The sequence below is a fragment of the Gymnogyps californianus genome, chromosome 3 (genome assembly GCF_018139145.2).
Source record: "Gymnogyps californianus isolate 813 chromosome 3, ASM1813914v2, whole genome shotgun sequence".
NCBI lineage: Eukaryota > Metazoa > Chordata > Aves > Accipitriformes > Cathartidae > Gymnogyps > Gymnogyps californianus.
In genome coordinates, this window is record NC_059473.1 from 92,543,339 (window position 1) to 92,560,986 (window position 17,648).

Sequence of the window (17,648 nt, forward strand, 5' to 3'; positions counted from 1 at the left end):
AGGAAGTAAGGAACCTTGTCCTAAAATACTGCCATGGCTTTTAGGGAGTAAGGTCATCTAGATATCACAGTACAAATGTATGATGTGCACAATATGGAACTGCAGCTCTGTGCCCGCCTCCTGGCTCATCAGTAAGCAGAGACTGACTTGGCCAAGCCAAGAGGTAGCAGCAACCTGTTTGGTCACCAGTGTACACCCGCCTTCCCTACAATGAGTGCACCAATTTAGGTGTCACCTATGCAACCCCTGTTTTGCACAAAACTAGTAGGAGCTTTGTATCTTTAAGGCTTCTGGCCCTCTGCTGAATTCTGATGAAACTGAGTACAAAAGATTTTGGGGAAAGTAACAGATAAGCACAGTCCAAGTTTTGTTTAGAAAACCAAGTAGGAAGATACACCAACAAAGAAAAAAATCACCACAGTAATGTAATTCTTTGTTAGCAGTGCTCCTCACCCTGTTTAAGATCAAGGAAGTCTAAAAAGATGACAGTCAATTAATTTATATCCTTGTAATTGCATATGCTCTCCAGGGTTGTGTCACAAAAGCCTTCCAAACCCGTGCAGGGATTTGGTCTGTGTATCTTAGAAATACACAAAATTCTGCTTCCATGAGATTCCAAGCCAGGCATAAGCCAAGAGACAGTAAAGAGATGGAGACAAACGACAGAACACAAGCAAACAACTGACCAGTATTTACCAGTAGGATTTGATTTGCCAATATTTTTCTTTTCAATGCAAGTCAACAAAGCACATGGTGATATTTGTAGATATTTACAGTTCAAATGTGATTATCAAAAGGAGAAGAAAAACAGAACAAAACAAAAAGCTACTGATATATTTATACATAATTAAAGAGCAGGAATGAATGCTTGAAGGCAAGAGTCTTCACCTTACTAGTAAAATTGGTGATGACACTATAAGATGTGAATAGGCTTAGAAGGACTTTTGAAGGGACAGCAAAGGCTTGCTTTGAAGAGAAAGAGAAGGGACAATCAGGAAAACAATGAGAAACAGCTGTATCAGTAAAGCTGCACTGGTTGGCTAAGAGTTCAATAATACTCAAAACCACTATAATAATCGAGATTTAACACACTGAGAAATTAAAAGAGAATTTAAAAATAAGGAAAATGGGGTTGGAGTCACTCAGGCAAACAAAACAAAATAGAGAAAAAAATTTGACAAGAAAGCAAGCAAAAGGAATCGTCATGTTATTTGTCGATCATTTCTGAAAACAATTCAGTGAAATCTGAACATAGAGAAGGGGAGGAAAAAGAAGGAAAGCTGGAGAAAAAGTTAAAAGCTAAACTGAAGTAGTAAAACCGTTCAGTGGAAAAATGGGAGGAAAAGAATGCAAGAACATAATGGTAGGACAGAAAGCCAGCCTGTTTGTGGGATTGCTACTAGAAACATAACACAGAATCAGGGTTAATCAGGAGAAACCACATAATCTCAGAAAAGGGCAAAACCCCTAAAAATAAAGCATGGGGAGAAGAAGGGAAGGCAGTAAACAAATCAGAAGTCATAAGAACAGGCACATTGGATCAAATTAAAAGGCCCATACTGTCCAAGAACTTCTTTTCAACCATGACCTCTGCTTCACCCAAGGATTTTACTATTCGTTTCTGAGTTGGGATGACAAAACTGTGTATGCTATTTACAAATATGGAAGTACATTGCAGCATAACTCACTATTTCATTCTCCTTTCCTTTCCCAACAACTCCTAAAATGCTTTTTCCCTGCCACTGAATATTAACCTAACATTTTTAAAGAAGTATGCACAATGATTCAAGTCTTATTTCCCTGCTATTTATTTTAAGTTCACTTTCATTTAGGTATAATTAGGAGTGTTACATTCAGCACTGATTTTATTTGCATTTTATTGGCTTCTCCATTACTTGACTCTCTGGACCAGTAACAGGTTGTGGAAAGATAGCCAAAACTCAGAAATAGTAAGTAGTCCTCAGGAAAGAATAAATCAGGTGAAGAAAAACCTAAGAGGGAGAATTATGCTTAATGAATAGAAGTAATCTTGGCAGGAAGAGCTGAGCATGGGCTTTGGGTCAATTGGAGATAAAAGGGTGAGCTTTCAGCTGAAAGTGACTTGTGAGTCTTATCATGTAACCTGGAGTGACCAGGAATGACAGAGGAGTATGACGAGAGGAACAGGAGAGGTTCAAAACTGGAGCAGTACAAATGAGTATAGTATGATAGGAACAAGGTGCAACAGAGTAGAAAAGACAAGTGATGTGAAAGCACATGGACTGGAACAGAGAAGCACAACCACCTTGTCACCGTGGTCTGACCCTTGGTGGGAAGCGTAAGGGAAGAATAGTTTAAGAAAGAGAATCGTGGGACAACTCCTATATCTTCCTAAGCACATGGTTGGAATAGGAAGAAATAAATGCAGTTTTCAGGACTTAAAAGATGGGTTACTCACAGAACAGTTAGACCACAATCAAGAAATTCACACTTTACACCTCTAGAAGAGCCCATAACAACATTACTAGCAGCTGGGTATGCAACAGTACATTTTTGGAAAAAGCAAAGATTCCTCAATTTTAAGACACAAAGTACAGGAAATCTTCCAATAAGGAAAAATGGCAGGCAGCTTTATTTCAGGATCAAATAGATTTAACAAAAAAAATCTTCTGATCTTTGTAAGAGGAAAGAGTCTGTCAAAGATAATAAATAGAGATTTTAATAAGATCTATTGGAAAAATCCATGTATGGCAATATGAGAAGCTTTACAAACACTGACTCTGATACTCACCCTGAAGTTGTCAGGAGAGCTTAGATATAGTTTTTCCCTAATGTCTTCTGGAGCACCAGCACAAAGCCTGTAAAAGATATGATAATTCCTCTCTTCTTTGCCTTGCACACAGATCCTAGATTTCTCCAGAAGGTAATGTGATACAAATCCACCAACCACCGAGTTCTAGGAGGAAGAAATATTTTTCTGATTATCTGAATATTTTTTGCATTATTTGAGATTCAGAAGTTTTCCATTTACATTTGTCTGATCATGGCGTGCTCAACGGACACTACTCCAAAGAAGATAAAAATATATCTATAACTAATACATATTAAGCTTAGAAAAGAAACCATTGCCTTTACCATAACTTCTCCCCCCAGCTCATATATTGCATATACATAACATTTCTCTTAAAAGAAGGGTCTGCTTCACCCCAACAAGCAGAAATCCTTGATAGAATTCCAGTAGTTCCTGCAAAGAACACTGCTGCAGCCACCCTTACACTTTCTGGATGGCATTAAGTGCCATTACCATGCTATTACAACCTTCTCTAGTTGCATTTCACTGAGACTCTTGCAAAGGAGAAGGAAGGATTAAAATTAAAGAATACATATTTGGACAACATCTTAGGCAGACTAATTATGAGTGAACATTTTATTTTAAACACTTGCACTTCTTTTCTGAGATGGAAGTCTAACACAGATTTCAAAAGCCATTTGTTATCTGGCCTATGATAAAATTCCCTGTGCCTAGACAAATCTTAACAGCAAGGAAATTTCTGAGCTTATGGCCATTACAGCAACTAAGAAGGACTTACTGACTGACAAATTTGACTATGGTTATGCAGTCATTCACTCATTCAGGAGGCCCCAGTCTGTACGTATATTTCTTTGAGAAATTAGACCTAAGAAGGTCACCACAAAGTGAAGTCTTATCAAGTATGAAGTCTTGTAAAAAAGGGGCTGAAGTAAACAGGCTGATCTTGCCCTGGAAAGCTGAAACAGGCTTTTAAGCAGTTTCTGAAGATATTCTGAGTGCTATTTGCTTCAGCTGAAGCAATTAATCTGAAACACCATGTAAGTGTTGACAGATAAAGTTGACAGGTCATGAATGCATTATTCCAAGTAGAAATTTGGGTTCTTTCTGTAAGTCTATTAACACGAACTGGACGAACAGATAAAGTCCCGCTACCCTTAAAGGAATTTAGTTATTTACTATCTAAACTATTAACAAAAGTTCTGAAGTCTAGTTACAAAACCAAGGGATGAAAACTTAGGAAAAGACCACAAGCTGAAGACCAGATGATGAGCTTAAACTATGCCGGAAGGAACTGCAAGAATTTGTTTCTTTATGTCCTCAATCACAAAGATGAGGAGGCACGTACATAATCTCTACAGGGATCGTCGACAAAAGTCTTCAACTTGGACATGCTGGACAGCTATATAGTCATCCTTAATTGTGGAATGTGTGTATACATATGCTATCCAAGTAAAACTACACCCAAACAAGGAAAATTTTTCATAAGCTACACAGTGAATAGTACTTCTGACAAAAAACAATTCCATGAATTCTGTCACATACGTAATACTAATGTGAGGTCCCAAAATTTCATACAAATATATAAAAACATCAATAATTCATTTGAAGTATTAAAGCATTAGAATACGTTTATATCTGTTTATATCTAATATGCAACTCACACTTATTTGTGCATTAAAGGAATGCATACTTAACAGCAAGTAAGTTATTCTTTACACATGCCTTTTTTCAAAGAAGGGAACAATTTTTATTCTTTTGTGGATGGAAGCAATGGAAACTCGACCCACCATTTCCAGTAGTGACACAGTACTGTGTGGCTTTCGTTTTTCTTTCAAGGTGATAGAATACAAATCATATCTGTAAAGCAGGACAGTAGCTATTTGGTGCAAGATAAGTAAGTCTATTCAGCCTACTTCCAGTCTAGCCTTACCATTTTATGGCAAAAAAATCATCACTGGTTATCTGTATCAAAATTCCAGTACCTTTTCATTGAAGTGAATTTCTACAAATTTCCCAAAACGACTACTGTTGTTGTTGCGAACAGTCTTTGCATTTCCAAAGGCTTCTAATAGGGGATTTGCTGTTTAAAAAATTAAAATTTTTAAAGTGTTAAAATTTGATCAATAAACTACCAAAAAGAAAGAGAGAACAAATACATATTAATTATTCAGTGAACTTCTTGGGAATAAGGTTTGAAAATTAAAGGAAAAATATTACCTATTAGGAATAATCAGTTTTGCAAATTGTACTGGATATACTGACTTAAATATCACATAACACTGAAGTATTTGAATCAATACTGTAAGAAATTCAGAGACAAACACCAAAAATTATTCAGTGATGTTCTTCTACAGCAAGTAGGTAAAATAACTGATACATAAACTATATGAGACAACACACAGTTTGACAATTCCTAATGAGTTGTTATTCATAAAATCTAAACTACCCACTTATCCCATAGACAAAAGTGCCACTTAAATGTCATGCATGCAACATGTTAGATTGATTAGGGAATAAAAAAAGACGTATTAGAAGAGTGTGTTGATTTCAAAAACAACTTAAAAATGCCCTTTCAAATTAGGTCAATTAAGTGATTGAGTGATTTTATTTTTTACTGGCTGCAGTTTTCAAGTGCCTTAAAGCCCATACAGAAAGAGCGGCAGCAATCTAAAGTGTGTATATATATATCTGTCTCTCTACACATCATGCACAGTTTAAGCAGTTTGAAAATGCTTAGTAGTTATGAAACACAAGGTCTCTGAAAGACTGCATTTAGTAGCTCTGAAGATCAAAGAAAACCGATTTACTGAATCGTGCTAACAATAAACTATTGAAAATATCTGCAAGATTTTTTAAGGCTTTTAGCTAAAAAAATATGCATTGGAAACTAAGTGAGCAGAAACTCAGATTTAAAACTCCACTGACCAACCAATCTGCTCCTAGAAAAAAATAACGAAGGAATAACTACAATGGTTGGATAAATTATGGATGACAATGCATCATTTAGTAGGACAACATCAGAATTAACTTTTTTTTTTTTGGCTAGGTTTTCGGGGTTTTTTAATGGTTAAAGCGTATGAAAATGCAAATCTGACTTTCAAAACTGATTTCTTAAGAGATCTTTGATAACTGTTCAGGTATTTTACATAATATTAACAGTTTTGAAGAAAAGATTATGAATAAAAACAAATTGCAAGAGGTCTTTCAGATAGGTTAAAGGTTGCTGTAGTAATACACATGCTGTAAGCGTGCTCATTAAAATTGTGCCTAAAAAACTTCAAAATTAATGCATCAGATGCTGTTTTAGATTAAAAAACTCAAACTTTTCTAAGAATACCTACAAGTACCAATTAATTTTATGGCATACTGCGTCAGGCATTATCCAACTCTTGGCCACTTTCTGAGTTCCTTTAGCACACAGTGGATTTCACTAAGGAATTCGTTTAAGCAAACCTACAGCAACAAGAGATTAAAGCCTGCAGTAGTTCTCTTGAACAATCCAGTGGCTTGAATTTGAAAACAGAAAATTTAAAGCAAAAGTAAAAATTTTTTGTTTAAGAAAAAGACAGTAATGAAATTCTGAAATAACTCTACTATATGCTACAGAAGACTAAAACTGACATATGAGGCATTATTAGATGGCTGAAGGTTGGGGTTTTTTTGAGATATTTGTATTTTCTCAAAAAGTTATTTTCTGTTCAATTAGGAAGTGCATGCAACATTAAAGAGGCTCAAATGGATGATCAACAGAATCTCTTCGGACCTTGTTTGGGAGTCTATTATAAAGACAGACACAATGAAGGTGTTAATCTGAATTATGTGCTTTCTGACAAAAAAAAAGTAACAGAAAAATGACCTAGAACCATAATTTAAAAGAACTTCCCTGCTTTATCTGACTTTGAGAACTTTATGGTGAGGAGGAGGAATTACTCTTTCCTGGTACTAACAGATAGTAATGAGAACATAATGTTGTCCTTGCAGATTTCATACAGCATAAAATCCAATCTTGGGTACACATGTGTGTGAAGTTCAACTCAAACACACACTTAAACATTTTATAGATCGAGGACTATATGATACTACACTAAATAAAAATAAAGTGAATTACAAATAAAAAATATGTTTTCAGAATTTAGGATCAAGGTAAACTACCAGTAAATGATGCCCTAGAAAGTCTGATAGTATTCCCATCCTAGCTTTTATTTAGTTACTGTTGATTGACATTTCAAGTTGGGGGGGGGGGGGGAGGGGATTAAAATATTGGAACCTTTAATTCAATTAAAGAAAATTCAATACCTTCTACAATTCTATCATCAATATCTTGTCCAGTACCATAGGATTCTGTCAAATACCTGTAAAGCAAGATAAAAATATCGCTATCTTTCATGTGTCAGGTTACCTCAATTCAACAGGATTTAGCATGTCTGTGCACCATACTTACTAACCATTTACTAAAGGGAAAGCATACTGATTACAAATTCCAAATACCTATATCTTTTAAAATAAATGCAGTTTGACTTTTCTTTTTTGTTAAAACAAAAATATTCTTGCAAACTTTAGATTTTTTTCAAGACACGCTAGAAATTTCTTCTAAACATGCATATGGAAATTACACTTTTATACAAATATAATGAAACTATTACTGTACTATCTGTATTTATTAATAATCTTAGTAAAAACATAAGGTTTCATATGTATTTCCTGAATTAAGGACTGTTTCCATGCATACAGCTTCTGTGTTCATAACTATCATTGTTAATAAAAATCCCACATGGAGGTGGTGAGATAGGAAATTGCAGGTGCATAATCAGGGTAAGACTCAATTTAGCAACTGAAGAAAGAATTTGAAAATAAGTCCACAACATACTTGCTCCAAAGTTGCAGCTTTCTTTTTTTTTTTTTCTTCCTGCGCACAGTGCATGCTTTCTGGAAATTCACAAGTAAATCTGGGACGAGTTAAAAACAGTTCTCGAAAATGGGGCCTTCCAAAAAAAATTTAGGAGCACTAGCAGAGCTATATTAGTACCTTTTGCTTTCTGATCACACAAGGGAAAAACCTTCCTGCTTTTAAAACTCAATGATATTTTGTACACGGACTCTATGGGGGGCAAGTGGTGGGGAGAAGCAGCAGCAGCAGCAACAACATTTGCCTGCCGTGTAATCAGAACTTGCTTTGCCGAGAAGCAGAAGAATAACCTCCTTTGAGAGCATTCCTCAGGAGATGTTCTCCCAGTGCCTGCCATCTTTTTTTACTCTTAGCAGGATCAAAGTTAGGATGTCCCCTGTAAAAATCATTACCAGCACCTTGCAGCAATTCTTACAGCTATCTATTAAAGGTTGCACAGGGGCAGAGAAGAGCAGTATGAAGGACAGACAGCCGTGACAATTCTTCCTAGGATGTGGAAGATAATACCACTACTGTACATACATACTAGAGAATACATGATGTCAGGGAAAAGGGAATTAGAGATCTATACTGGGAAACAAGGACAAGGCGGGGAAGAGATCTTATTCACAGCGCCTGCACTGTGCTTCCCTGGATAATCAGGCCACCTATGATACAGGTGAATTTAATGGAGCAGTGCTTTCCAGTTACAGTGTTCCAGAGTGATATAAAGCAGTTAAAGTATAAAGCAAATACAGTCAAAAACATTAAAATCATATAAGAGGAAGCAAGGCTGATACATATCAGCAACATGGCCTCCATGTAGTTTAATATGCTTGATTTAGTATCGGACATACATGAACATCAATAAATAAATAAATCCCATTATTCAATCTTATTCAGTAAATTAGGGTAAAGTATTATAGAATCTCTGCAGTGATCTCAAAATCAAGAGTTAAAAACCCTGGATGCTTAAGCAAACTAAAGAAACAAAGACAGGGAAAACACAGAAATGCACATTTATGGCAAAACCAACAGCGTCTTGCAAGATACAGTTAAAATGCCTAGTTACGTTTTTATGTACCACAATACCAGATGTGCAATACCAAAATGACTGCATCATAAACCATAACTACTACATGATGTCACTACAACCAAGTTAAGGTTTCTGTGAATATATAGCCATTTCCACATGTTATCATGTCAGCATTTAAGTTTAACCCTATGAATTTCTTGTATTAAAGTGTACATAGAAGTATCTTACTGAATTGTGGCTTAAACCTACTGATTACTTTACAATTTGTTCTGTTTGTATATCAACCAAATGCATCAACACAAGAAATTCAATTAATAACTTTGGTCCGAAAGCACAAACCTCAAAACAAATTTAGTGTTTTCTGTCTTGCCAGCTCCTGATTCTCCAGAGACTATGATGGACTGACTCAGCTTGAGCACTTTCATGTCACGGAATGCTTTATCAGCTTAAAAAGAAGAATATGTTAAACATGACAAAAATTAATATTCAGGAGAGTTGCAAGCATAAAGTTAAGCTACAATACAAAAATTAAAATGTAACATTTTCAGGAATAAAAAATTAAATCTTTACAATTGAGTGCATTACAACTTATTAAAGTCTGTTTCCCTTTAAACTATATTATAGTTGCTCATCCTCAAACACTGATGTGTAAGAGCTTAAAGTCTTTGAAAACAAAGATCTACACAACTATATTCAGGACAAAATAGAACAAAACCCACCACCTAGCGCTAAATCTCTTTAATTAAATGTATTTACAAAATTGTAACCAATCTTACTTTAATGTGTCCTTTAAAGGGAAACTTTCAGTTGCACTTCGTAACATCTGAGACAAGGAAACTTGGAAAAACATGGGTAGTTCTCTTGTTATGCAAAAGGTACTAAAACCCCTGCTATTTATACTTTTGATTACAAAATAAAATGCAACACGGTGAGAAGGCTTTTAACAAGTCAAATGTTGATCTGTAGCTTCCGAATTTTTTTTCTTAAACAAAGTGACTGAAATCAGGTTTATCCCATTAGTAACATTTAAATGCGCTTTCTGCCTATAACACAAGCATATAAAAAGAAACAGTGCATGTGCTCTGGCAACATAATAAAAGGCAAAGGAAATCACTACACTGAAAGTGCCAATCATAATTATGTCATTCTTCACTTCTAAAATCTGAATTTCTTTTTTTTCTTTTTTTAAATGGTTGTAAATTATATTTAAACCGCTTAGACATAAAACACTGGAGGTACAGAATAACAACAGTGTTGCCAGCGTTGCTAATTTCCAAGTTCTTCAAACTGCATATCAAGGATGAGAAGATTTGCAATTTTAGCAATCAGTGTTTTTATTTTATAACAGTTTAAAGTAAATTAATTACTGTTACAGGTGGCAATTTATGGATAACTGCAAAGTATTTAATGTTTGTTTTGTAAAAGACAAATACAGGCTCAATACATACCAATAGCAAAAACATGTGGTGGCAATGTTCCAAGTGATTTACCCTGGTACTTTTTTATAGTATCTGAAGAATAAAACTTAGGTATATCAAAATACGGATTCACTGCAATAAGAATATTGGCTACATAGGTCTGCAAAGAAAACAATTAACAGCAAACTGTTAGCTACTATCCAACCAAGTGGTTAACAGCAATTTTCTATTACTATTGAACACTACAGCCTAAGTATAACAATTACATTTACAATTCTCTCCAGCTAATGCAGATACAAGATGGGATATATTTTCAGAGTTCCTCTAATTATCTTCTCCGGAATTCTATGAAAAAGCACTTCTCGGGAGAATTTCCTAACCACTGAGCTGTGGAGCATGTCCTGAATTTGACCTTTCTCCCAATCTCCTTTTAAATTATTTCCTATTGTCCAAGTTACTGGATCAAGGATAAGACACCACAACCTCCTCCTCAAAAGTGAATAAACTAAGCTCCTGGCTAGCATAACGCACTCTCCTTCAGTGAGGAGGATAATTTTTCAATACCTAATGGAAGCAACTCAGCAGGAAGGACTGACAGGATCCTGCCTGGGAACGCACTCAAGCCAGGCAATAAAAGCATTCAGCCGAGAGAAATTAGCTATGGCTGCTTCCACAGTGAGAAATACAGAATGCAAATGTTCTCTCACAGAGAAGGAATTTGAGAAGAATCTCAACTGAGACTGCTTTTTACCTTTCCATAGGATAAGGAAGACTGAAGATAAGTTTTTTAAGGTTTTTGAAAAAAACTTTCATAGCTTGGTTACAATGGCCAGATTACATGCAAGGAAGAACAGATGTCTGAATCATGGAAAAAAGCAGATTTGCAGGAAAACGTCTGAAGAAAATCAGATAAACCTTCAGCTGGAATAACTTATTTGGTTTGTTGTTACTGAGCATATCCCTAGACAACTGAAATTTGGACACTATCATGTTATGTTGATAGAAGGCTGGATCACACACAATACATGAATTTTCTTAGATGTTTCTGTTTTCAGCATTTATTTCACTGAAGGAAAACATATGCACAGAGTTCTTCAAGAGGCGCAAGTACTAGCATTAGTTTTCCTTTTAGTGACAAGACAAATACTGTTAACTAGCATTAAACAAAAAGCAAAAAAAATTGTTGATTGTTGAATTGTTGATTGTATCTTAAAGTTATAAGGGAAAGGTAGTTAAAATATAAATCAAACCTCCCCCCCCGTCCCTTCCCCCCCCCGAAAATACACCTGCTCAGGACAACATATTAGTAGTATTTGTTTAAAATGAAGAAAAGCTTTATGAAGCTAAATACTGTCCTACCTCATAACCAGTTCAGTTTTAGAAATTTACTTCCTTGGAGGTTTTTTTTTGGATTTTTAATTATTATTTTTCGAGAACATTGTTCAAATGGCCATTTTTATTTAGTTAGTTTAAAGTTGGTGCTTGATCTTGAGCCATAAAGAATTTACAGCAATGTAAAATTAACTGCAAAGGAAAACAACTATACTTTCTTTTTTTATATCTATAAAAAAAGGGTTTAACTACAATTCATTTTAGAACAGTATGGTAACACAGAAGTTGATTATTTTAACACAGACACTTAGAAAATATGTAGAACTGTTTTGTATTATCACTAGTCAGCTTTCTATTAGAAAAAAAATAAGGAAGAAAGAAAACTTATCTTCTATTTCACAGCTGTCAGTGTTCGGGCAGATGGCAAGGACAAAATGTAATTTAGTCAGAATTCATTAAGTACAATTAGGCAATTTGATAGCAATATAAAAGATTAAGATGGACATCTGAGCTAGGAGGTGTCAAAGACAGCACCTATTTGCTTCGTTCAAAAATAATGAAGAAAGAAAACCATCTTTGTTAACAGCTACTCTACTGGCGAAGTAAGTTACCTGAAGGAACAGACCTTTGTGATACAATGCTGTACTATGGTTGCACCGTCACGTAGAGAAAAAAAATCTATTGCTCTGCCTGGTAAAAATTAGCTAACATTAATGTGATTAATGTGATTCAGATCTCAAACAAGGGATAATATTAAAAAAAAAAAAAACAACCAAAAAAAAACCCAACCCCAAACCTAAAACCTCCTAACTTTCCAATGTTATCATTTCTGTTTAGTTTCTGTTACAGGAAAAAACCAAAATTGGAAAGACTTGTTTTGGTGATATTTTAAAAGGAGATCTATCATTAGCCTGGTTGTCATGACACGTAATACTTACGTAAATTCTGTCCTTACTGTACCGAACTTTGATATTGTGAAGGAGAGTGGCCTCGTTTAAATACATAAGGGAACCTGCAAGTAAAAGACAATCATATACTATTAAGAGCTCAGGACTACCTTCGTGTACAGACAAAACACTAAATCTTAGGATTAAGGAGAATTTTACTTCCCCTCTCTTTGGTTACAGTTTAAACCTATCAATCTTTTTTTTATACTGTCTTGAGGCAGAACTGCTGACTAAATGTACACTTTAAAAACCATAGACCTGCTCTTTACTGTACAACTGGAGTTACAGAAAGTTGCTGAACAAAGAGTCAGACTCCAGGAGTCTCGACACAGGCCCTGGTCAGCGTAAGCTCCCTTTTACCAGCCTCAAACACGGTGCATCTCCGTCCATGCTGGCCCGTAAGCGCAGAAACCAGTGCCTACCAAAACCCCTAACATCGCTTCCTTGCTCCCAGCTCCCCTCTCCAATCTTGGCCACAGTGTCCCCAGGGTAATGCCACCTAACTGACGTTTAGCATAACTGCTGGCTCCTGGTGATTTTTAGATGCTTATATTCACCGATTCAATCGGGAAATACTGTCTAAAGGCGGCAGCAGGCACCACTGCAACACCAGGCACCAACACAAGCTTTTGTGTTTCGATTCTGAATTTTGTTGCTACTCGGCCTCCTCAAAGAAACTGTTAGGGGAAAAAAATGTTAACACAACAAAACCTAGCTTTATTTTTCTCCTTAGCTCATTAATATAAAATAACTGAACCAACTCTGCTGAAATATTACAAGGTGGCAGCTCAAGGCAGCGAGCAGGCACCCACAGAAAGCGGTGGAGGCACACAAGGCATGCTTTAGCTTTATGCTAAGCAAAATCTCCCTTTGGATCACAACAGCCTTGAAATCGGGCCTGTGCACGATACCTTCATGAAGCCGCAGGCTGGCCCAAATCACCATGGCCTTTCCCCTGCCACCCCAGCAGTCCTACATCCCCCTCCCTAACCGCACAGTCGCTGGTACGTGAGGCAACCGAGCGCAGGCACACGGTGCTGCACAGCAGGACTTCTCCTCTCCTCCCCAGGCACACTCAGTCCATGCGGCTGAGAAAATGGCGCTGGGACCACAAATTGCAGGTCTGCCTCCACAGACCTCTTTCCACCTCCACCTTTTTTAACAAGGTCATCCCAAGAGAAAGAGACATTACAAGGAAATGTGCCAGAAACAGAAACTCTGGCTTGCTCTAATGAAAGTTAAAATCTTCTTCCCTGTGTATGCCTTCGGGGCGGGGGGGGGGGGGGGGGGGGGGCAGGTTGTTAACTTTTGAAGTTTGCTAATTTTAAGTCATTTGGATTCTCAGTACTGAGTTGAGAAACTACTACATAGTAATTGTCTACATACGCTTAAAGAAACTATCCTCTCCCTTGACTGTATCTTCATAAGAACCTCTCAGGGTTTGCAGTATGTTTTCAAGGAAACAACCATCAGTTAAGCATCCTGATAAAAACTTGGTAATTATCTAAACAACAAAGGACCCCAGATTTCAGTGTGTCCCCAGTACTCTCTTAGCAAGTCCTTGTTAAAGCAGTTATACCTGCAGACCTGGTGCATAATGGGAGCTTGCTCCCTGAGGGAATGTCGCAGCCTTCGCTCAAAACATGCACACTAAGGCTTATGTCAGCAACTTCAAAATGCATCTTCTTTGGAATAAATCCTTTAAAAGAGGCATCCATATCCAGAGGCAAAGAAAGTCACCAGAGAGAGAATTCTGAATATTCATATGGCTCATGCCTAAATATAACCAGTGTATGTACGTGCATTTAATAGTCCATATATTTACTTATACACACACACAAAGTTCACAGAAGTGAAGTCAGGCACTAAAAACTAGGAAATATCCATGCAAAATTTACTCACACTGGCTTTCCTGTGCACACAATGAAGCAAGGTTTGTATGGAAAATAATTTGATCATGTAATTGCAAGGCTCTGCATCTGCAGAACTATTTTTTTTTTCTTAAATTCTTATCTGATACCCTGCCCCCCTTTATTTTTTTATAATTGTTGCACCCCAGAAATAAATAAAAAGATCTTTTTCTTGGCCATAAAAAAAATAAAAATTCCACATATGGTGACAACCCTCCAAAACTGAGTGGGGTTGAGGGGGCAGAAGAAGAGTGTGAATCACTAAAAAAAAAAAAAAAAAAAAAAAAAAAGTAAATGCTTTGTCTCTGCACTGTTTGCAATATTTACTGAAAATTCACATTTGAGGAAGGGCTAGATTCTCAAAAAGGTGTCTCTTGCAGCTAGTGCATTTGGGATATGGAAGACTAAGGGTGCAAAAAAGCAATATTCAGCGAATTACTTCCTAGAAAGGAGTTAATCACTAAAGCATAGGTTAGAATGGCAAGTGTATTACTAACTAGTTTTTTCAGGATTTTTCAGAACAGTATTTTAAGTAGAGACTGAAAGCACTCAGTATTTTATAAAGTTTCTTCTTAAAGATCAATGATGCTCAGTACAAATGCTCTCTGACAGCAGGACAATGAACTTGGGTTTCACACATCCTGGAGATAAATCTCAACTAGTGAACAAAAAGTGAGAATACGTTAGAAAAGTCTCAAAATAACGTTTGATACAGAAAGGATTACTGGACAAAGCATTTTTAAGTTTTATATTTTACTCAGTAAGCCAAAGAAGACATTTTCTCTGTTAGGAAGACTGGTTTAACTTAATTGAATAGTACTTTGCTGGAATCTCAAATTATTTCCATAATCTCATTCCAAATTTCAGTCCCCTGACTTGGACACTGAGGTGCCAGGACATCTCAGTAAAATCACTGTGGCAGATGCACAGATTAAATGCATTTCCCTAATAATCATCATGTGCCGAGAATACAGGTACCAGCTCTGAAAAGTTTCAACCCATGTAATGTTTGCAAAAATATAAGCAACTGGAAACAAGGCTACCAGCTTGGTTCCACTTGTAATGACACTGCACCATCTAAATCAGATCATATGCCTCAGGTCTCATCATCTTGTTCCTTATGGAGCAGCTGTAGCAGCTGTATTTCCTGTCACGCGATATAAATACTAACCCCTATTCCAAAACAGGAACCACCTAAACAACTTTCAAAGTCCTAGCCTCTATTTTAAAGGAAGAACAATAGAAGATACTGTTGCCCACCATTTACAAAGTTATCAGTATTTTCACCAACCAGTAAACACCATAGGAAACATTTAAAAGAATTGCCTTCATCAGGTTTTCAAGAGAGGAGAGTCTCTGCCATTTGCTCACACAGACCAACAGCAGCAAAATATTTAACAGCTCTCTAAAAGCCAATGCTAGCGCTTACTCATCTTTTTCTCGGTACTCTCTCCCCTCTCCTCAGATCTGAATACCGTATTTGCTTCCACACATCTAACTATAAAATATTTAACAAAGTAAAAGCCCTGCAGATCAACACCGAAGTTTATTACGCAAGTTCACCTCAAAACTCCTTCTCCAGCAGCACTGTTGTATCCGATTCACTAGAACCTATCTCCTTTTCCAGCGGCCCTGATGAGTCCAGATTCCCGTCTCCAGTTTTGGGAAGGTTATCTTAAAATTTATTTTCAGTTACCTGTACTTTCACAGGAATGCTATCTGAGAAATTGGTTACATGCAGGAAAATGCTGTACAATACAGTTGCTGATAAAGCAACTAATTCTTTTGCTGCACTGTAAAAGATATAGTTAACCCCCATAATGCTGAATGCAGTTGATCCTGATGCAGTTAGGTGACACCTGATACATATCTGAAGTCAAGTAATAGTTGTATGTGGGAATAATGTAACTATGAGTTCCTCTAAAGTGTTCAACTGAAAACTAAAAAATGAAATGATATTTTAAATGGGCTTACTTCAAGAAGTTTAAAGGACTAGTAGAGGTCATACATAAATTCAAGCAAAGAAGCAAAACAAAGACTACAAGGAAGAAACAGGAAGCTTGTAAGGAAACAATATTCTCTTCTACGCAGGTATTTTTTTCAAATGCATAATTTATTTTTAAATTCATAACTTACAATTATCTTCTACATCCTTTTTGCTGTCCTCTTCCGCAGGAAACACTTGATTGATAGCAGCCTGGAAAGTCTATTAGATGAAAAATATTAACACTGTCAGAATTCCATAAAAGTAGAAATATAGTTCAAAGATGTCTGATGCAATGATACAAGTGAGTACAGTGTAATTGTGCATGGTTTAAAAAGAAGCTGCCAGCTCTATACTTCAGCACTGGAAATTTTACTGAGTTACTAGATGCAGATAGGAGCTGCTACATTTACATTACTACACTACATTATAAAAATGCAGTCACTGTAATATATATTTTTATTGCAATAATATTTGATGCTTATTTCCAAAATTGCATGTAATATTGTAATATTGTGTAATATAAAAAATAAGGATTAAAAAAAAGTAGTGCAAAGGGAACAGCATTGTAAAGGACACACAGCTTCCTCAGTTTTGCAAAGAAGCACAAAGAATAAAAACCAAATTATTAGTTCAGTCAAAGGACTGTGCTGTCATTATCATATGCTGTTTTAAAACATTCCTACTTAAAATATAAATGTCCAATACATAATATCCTCTGTATCCCCAAATACTGTAGCTTTGGTTGTTGCTTGCTGGCTTTTTTTCTTCAGTAAATCAATACTAAAGTAAAACAAGACCTTCCTTCAACCCTTGTATTCCAGTTATACAAAACACTCATTTATCAAGTGTTCACGTCCAACTGGAAAAATTCATAACAAAAGCAACTTTGTTTCTTCTTTATTCTCCAGAAATCATAATTTATATTGTTGTAAAAAGGAAGGAAAAACATCCTAGCACACATGCGTTACAGCACTTGCACAAAAATACCTATTGTAAGAGGCAGGTTTTTAATTATACTTCTTTGTTTATCGTAGTAATAGCTTGTTTGAGCTACCTATGAATGAACAAAAACCCTGTTGTACCAATTAAACACGATAGCCGCCATGCTGCTGCAGGCACAGGCTCCTTTTCCCCATGGAAATGGAGACAAGAAGTCTAGTCTAACATTTGAAAAGGCAACCAACTGGATCTAAAGAATGACCTTAATAAACAAGCATGTTTGCTTGTTTAACATTGTACTCGGCAAGATAGTCCCATGAGAAACATCTCACAAGAAAGTTTAGGATAAATACAGCAACTTGCTTCATCTTTGCTCCAGTACAACAGACACAATATGTGAGCT

General features: G+C 36.2%; 1 protein-coding gene across 1 annotated transcript in view; it reads right to left on the reverse strand.

The window, feature by feature from the left end:
• Nucleotides 1–17,648, reverse strand: part of MYO6 (myosin VI) — an 85,062-nt gene that overhangs the window by 62,185 nt on the left and 5,229 nt on the right. Inside the window, 7 exon segments of the mRNA XM_050893805.1 lie at nucleotides 2,771–2,935; nucleotides 4,774–4,871; nucleotides 7,088–7,143; nucleotides 9,052–9,157; nucleotides 10,161–10,290; nucleotides 12,401–12,474; nucleotides 16,456–16,525. Of these exon segments, the coding sequence (XP_050749762.1) occupies nucleotides 2,771–2,935; nucleotides 4,774–4,871; nucleotides 7,088–7,143; nucleotides 9,052–9,157; nucleotides 10,161–10,290; nucleotides 12,401–12,474; nucleotides 16,456–16,525 (699 nt within the window).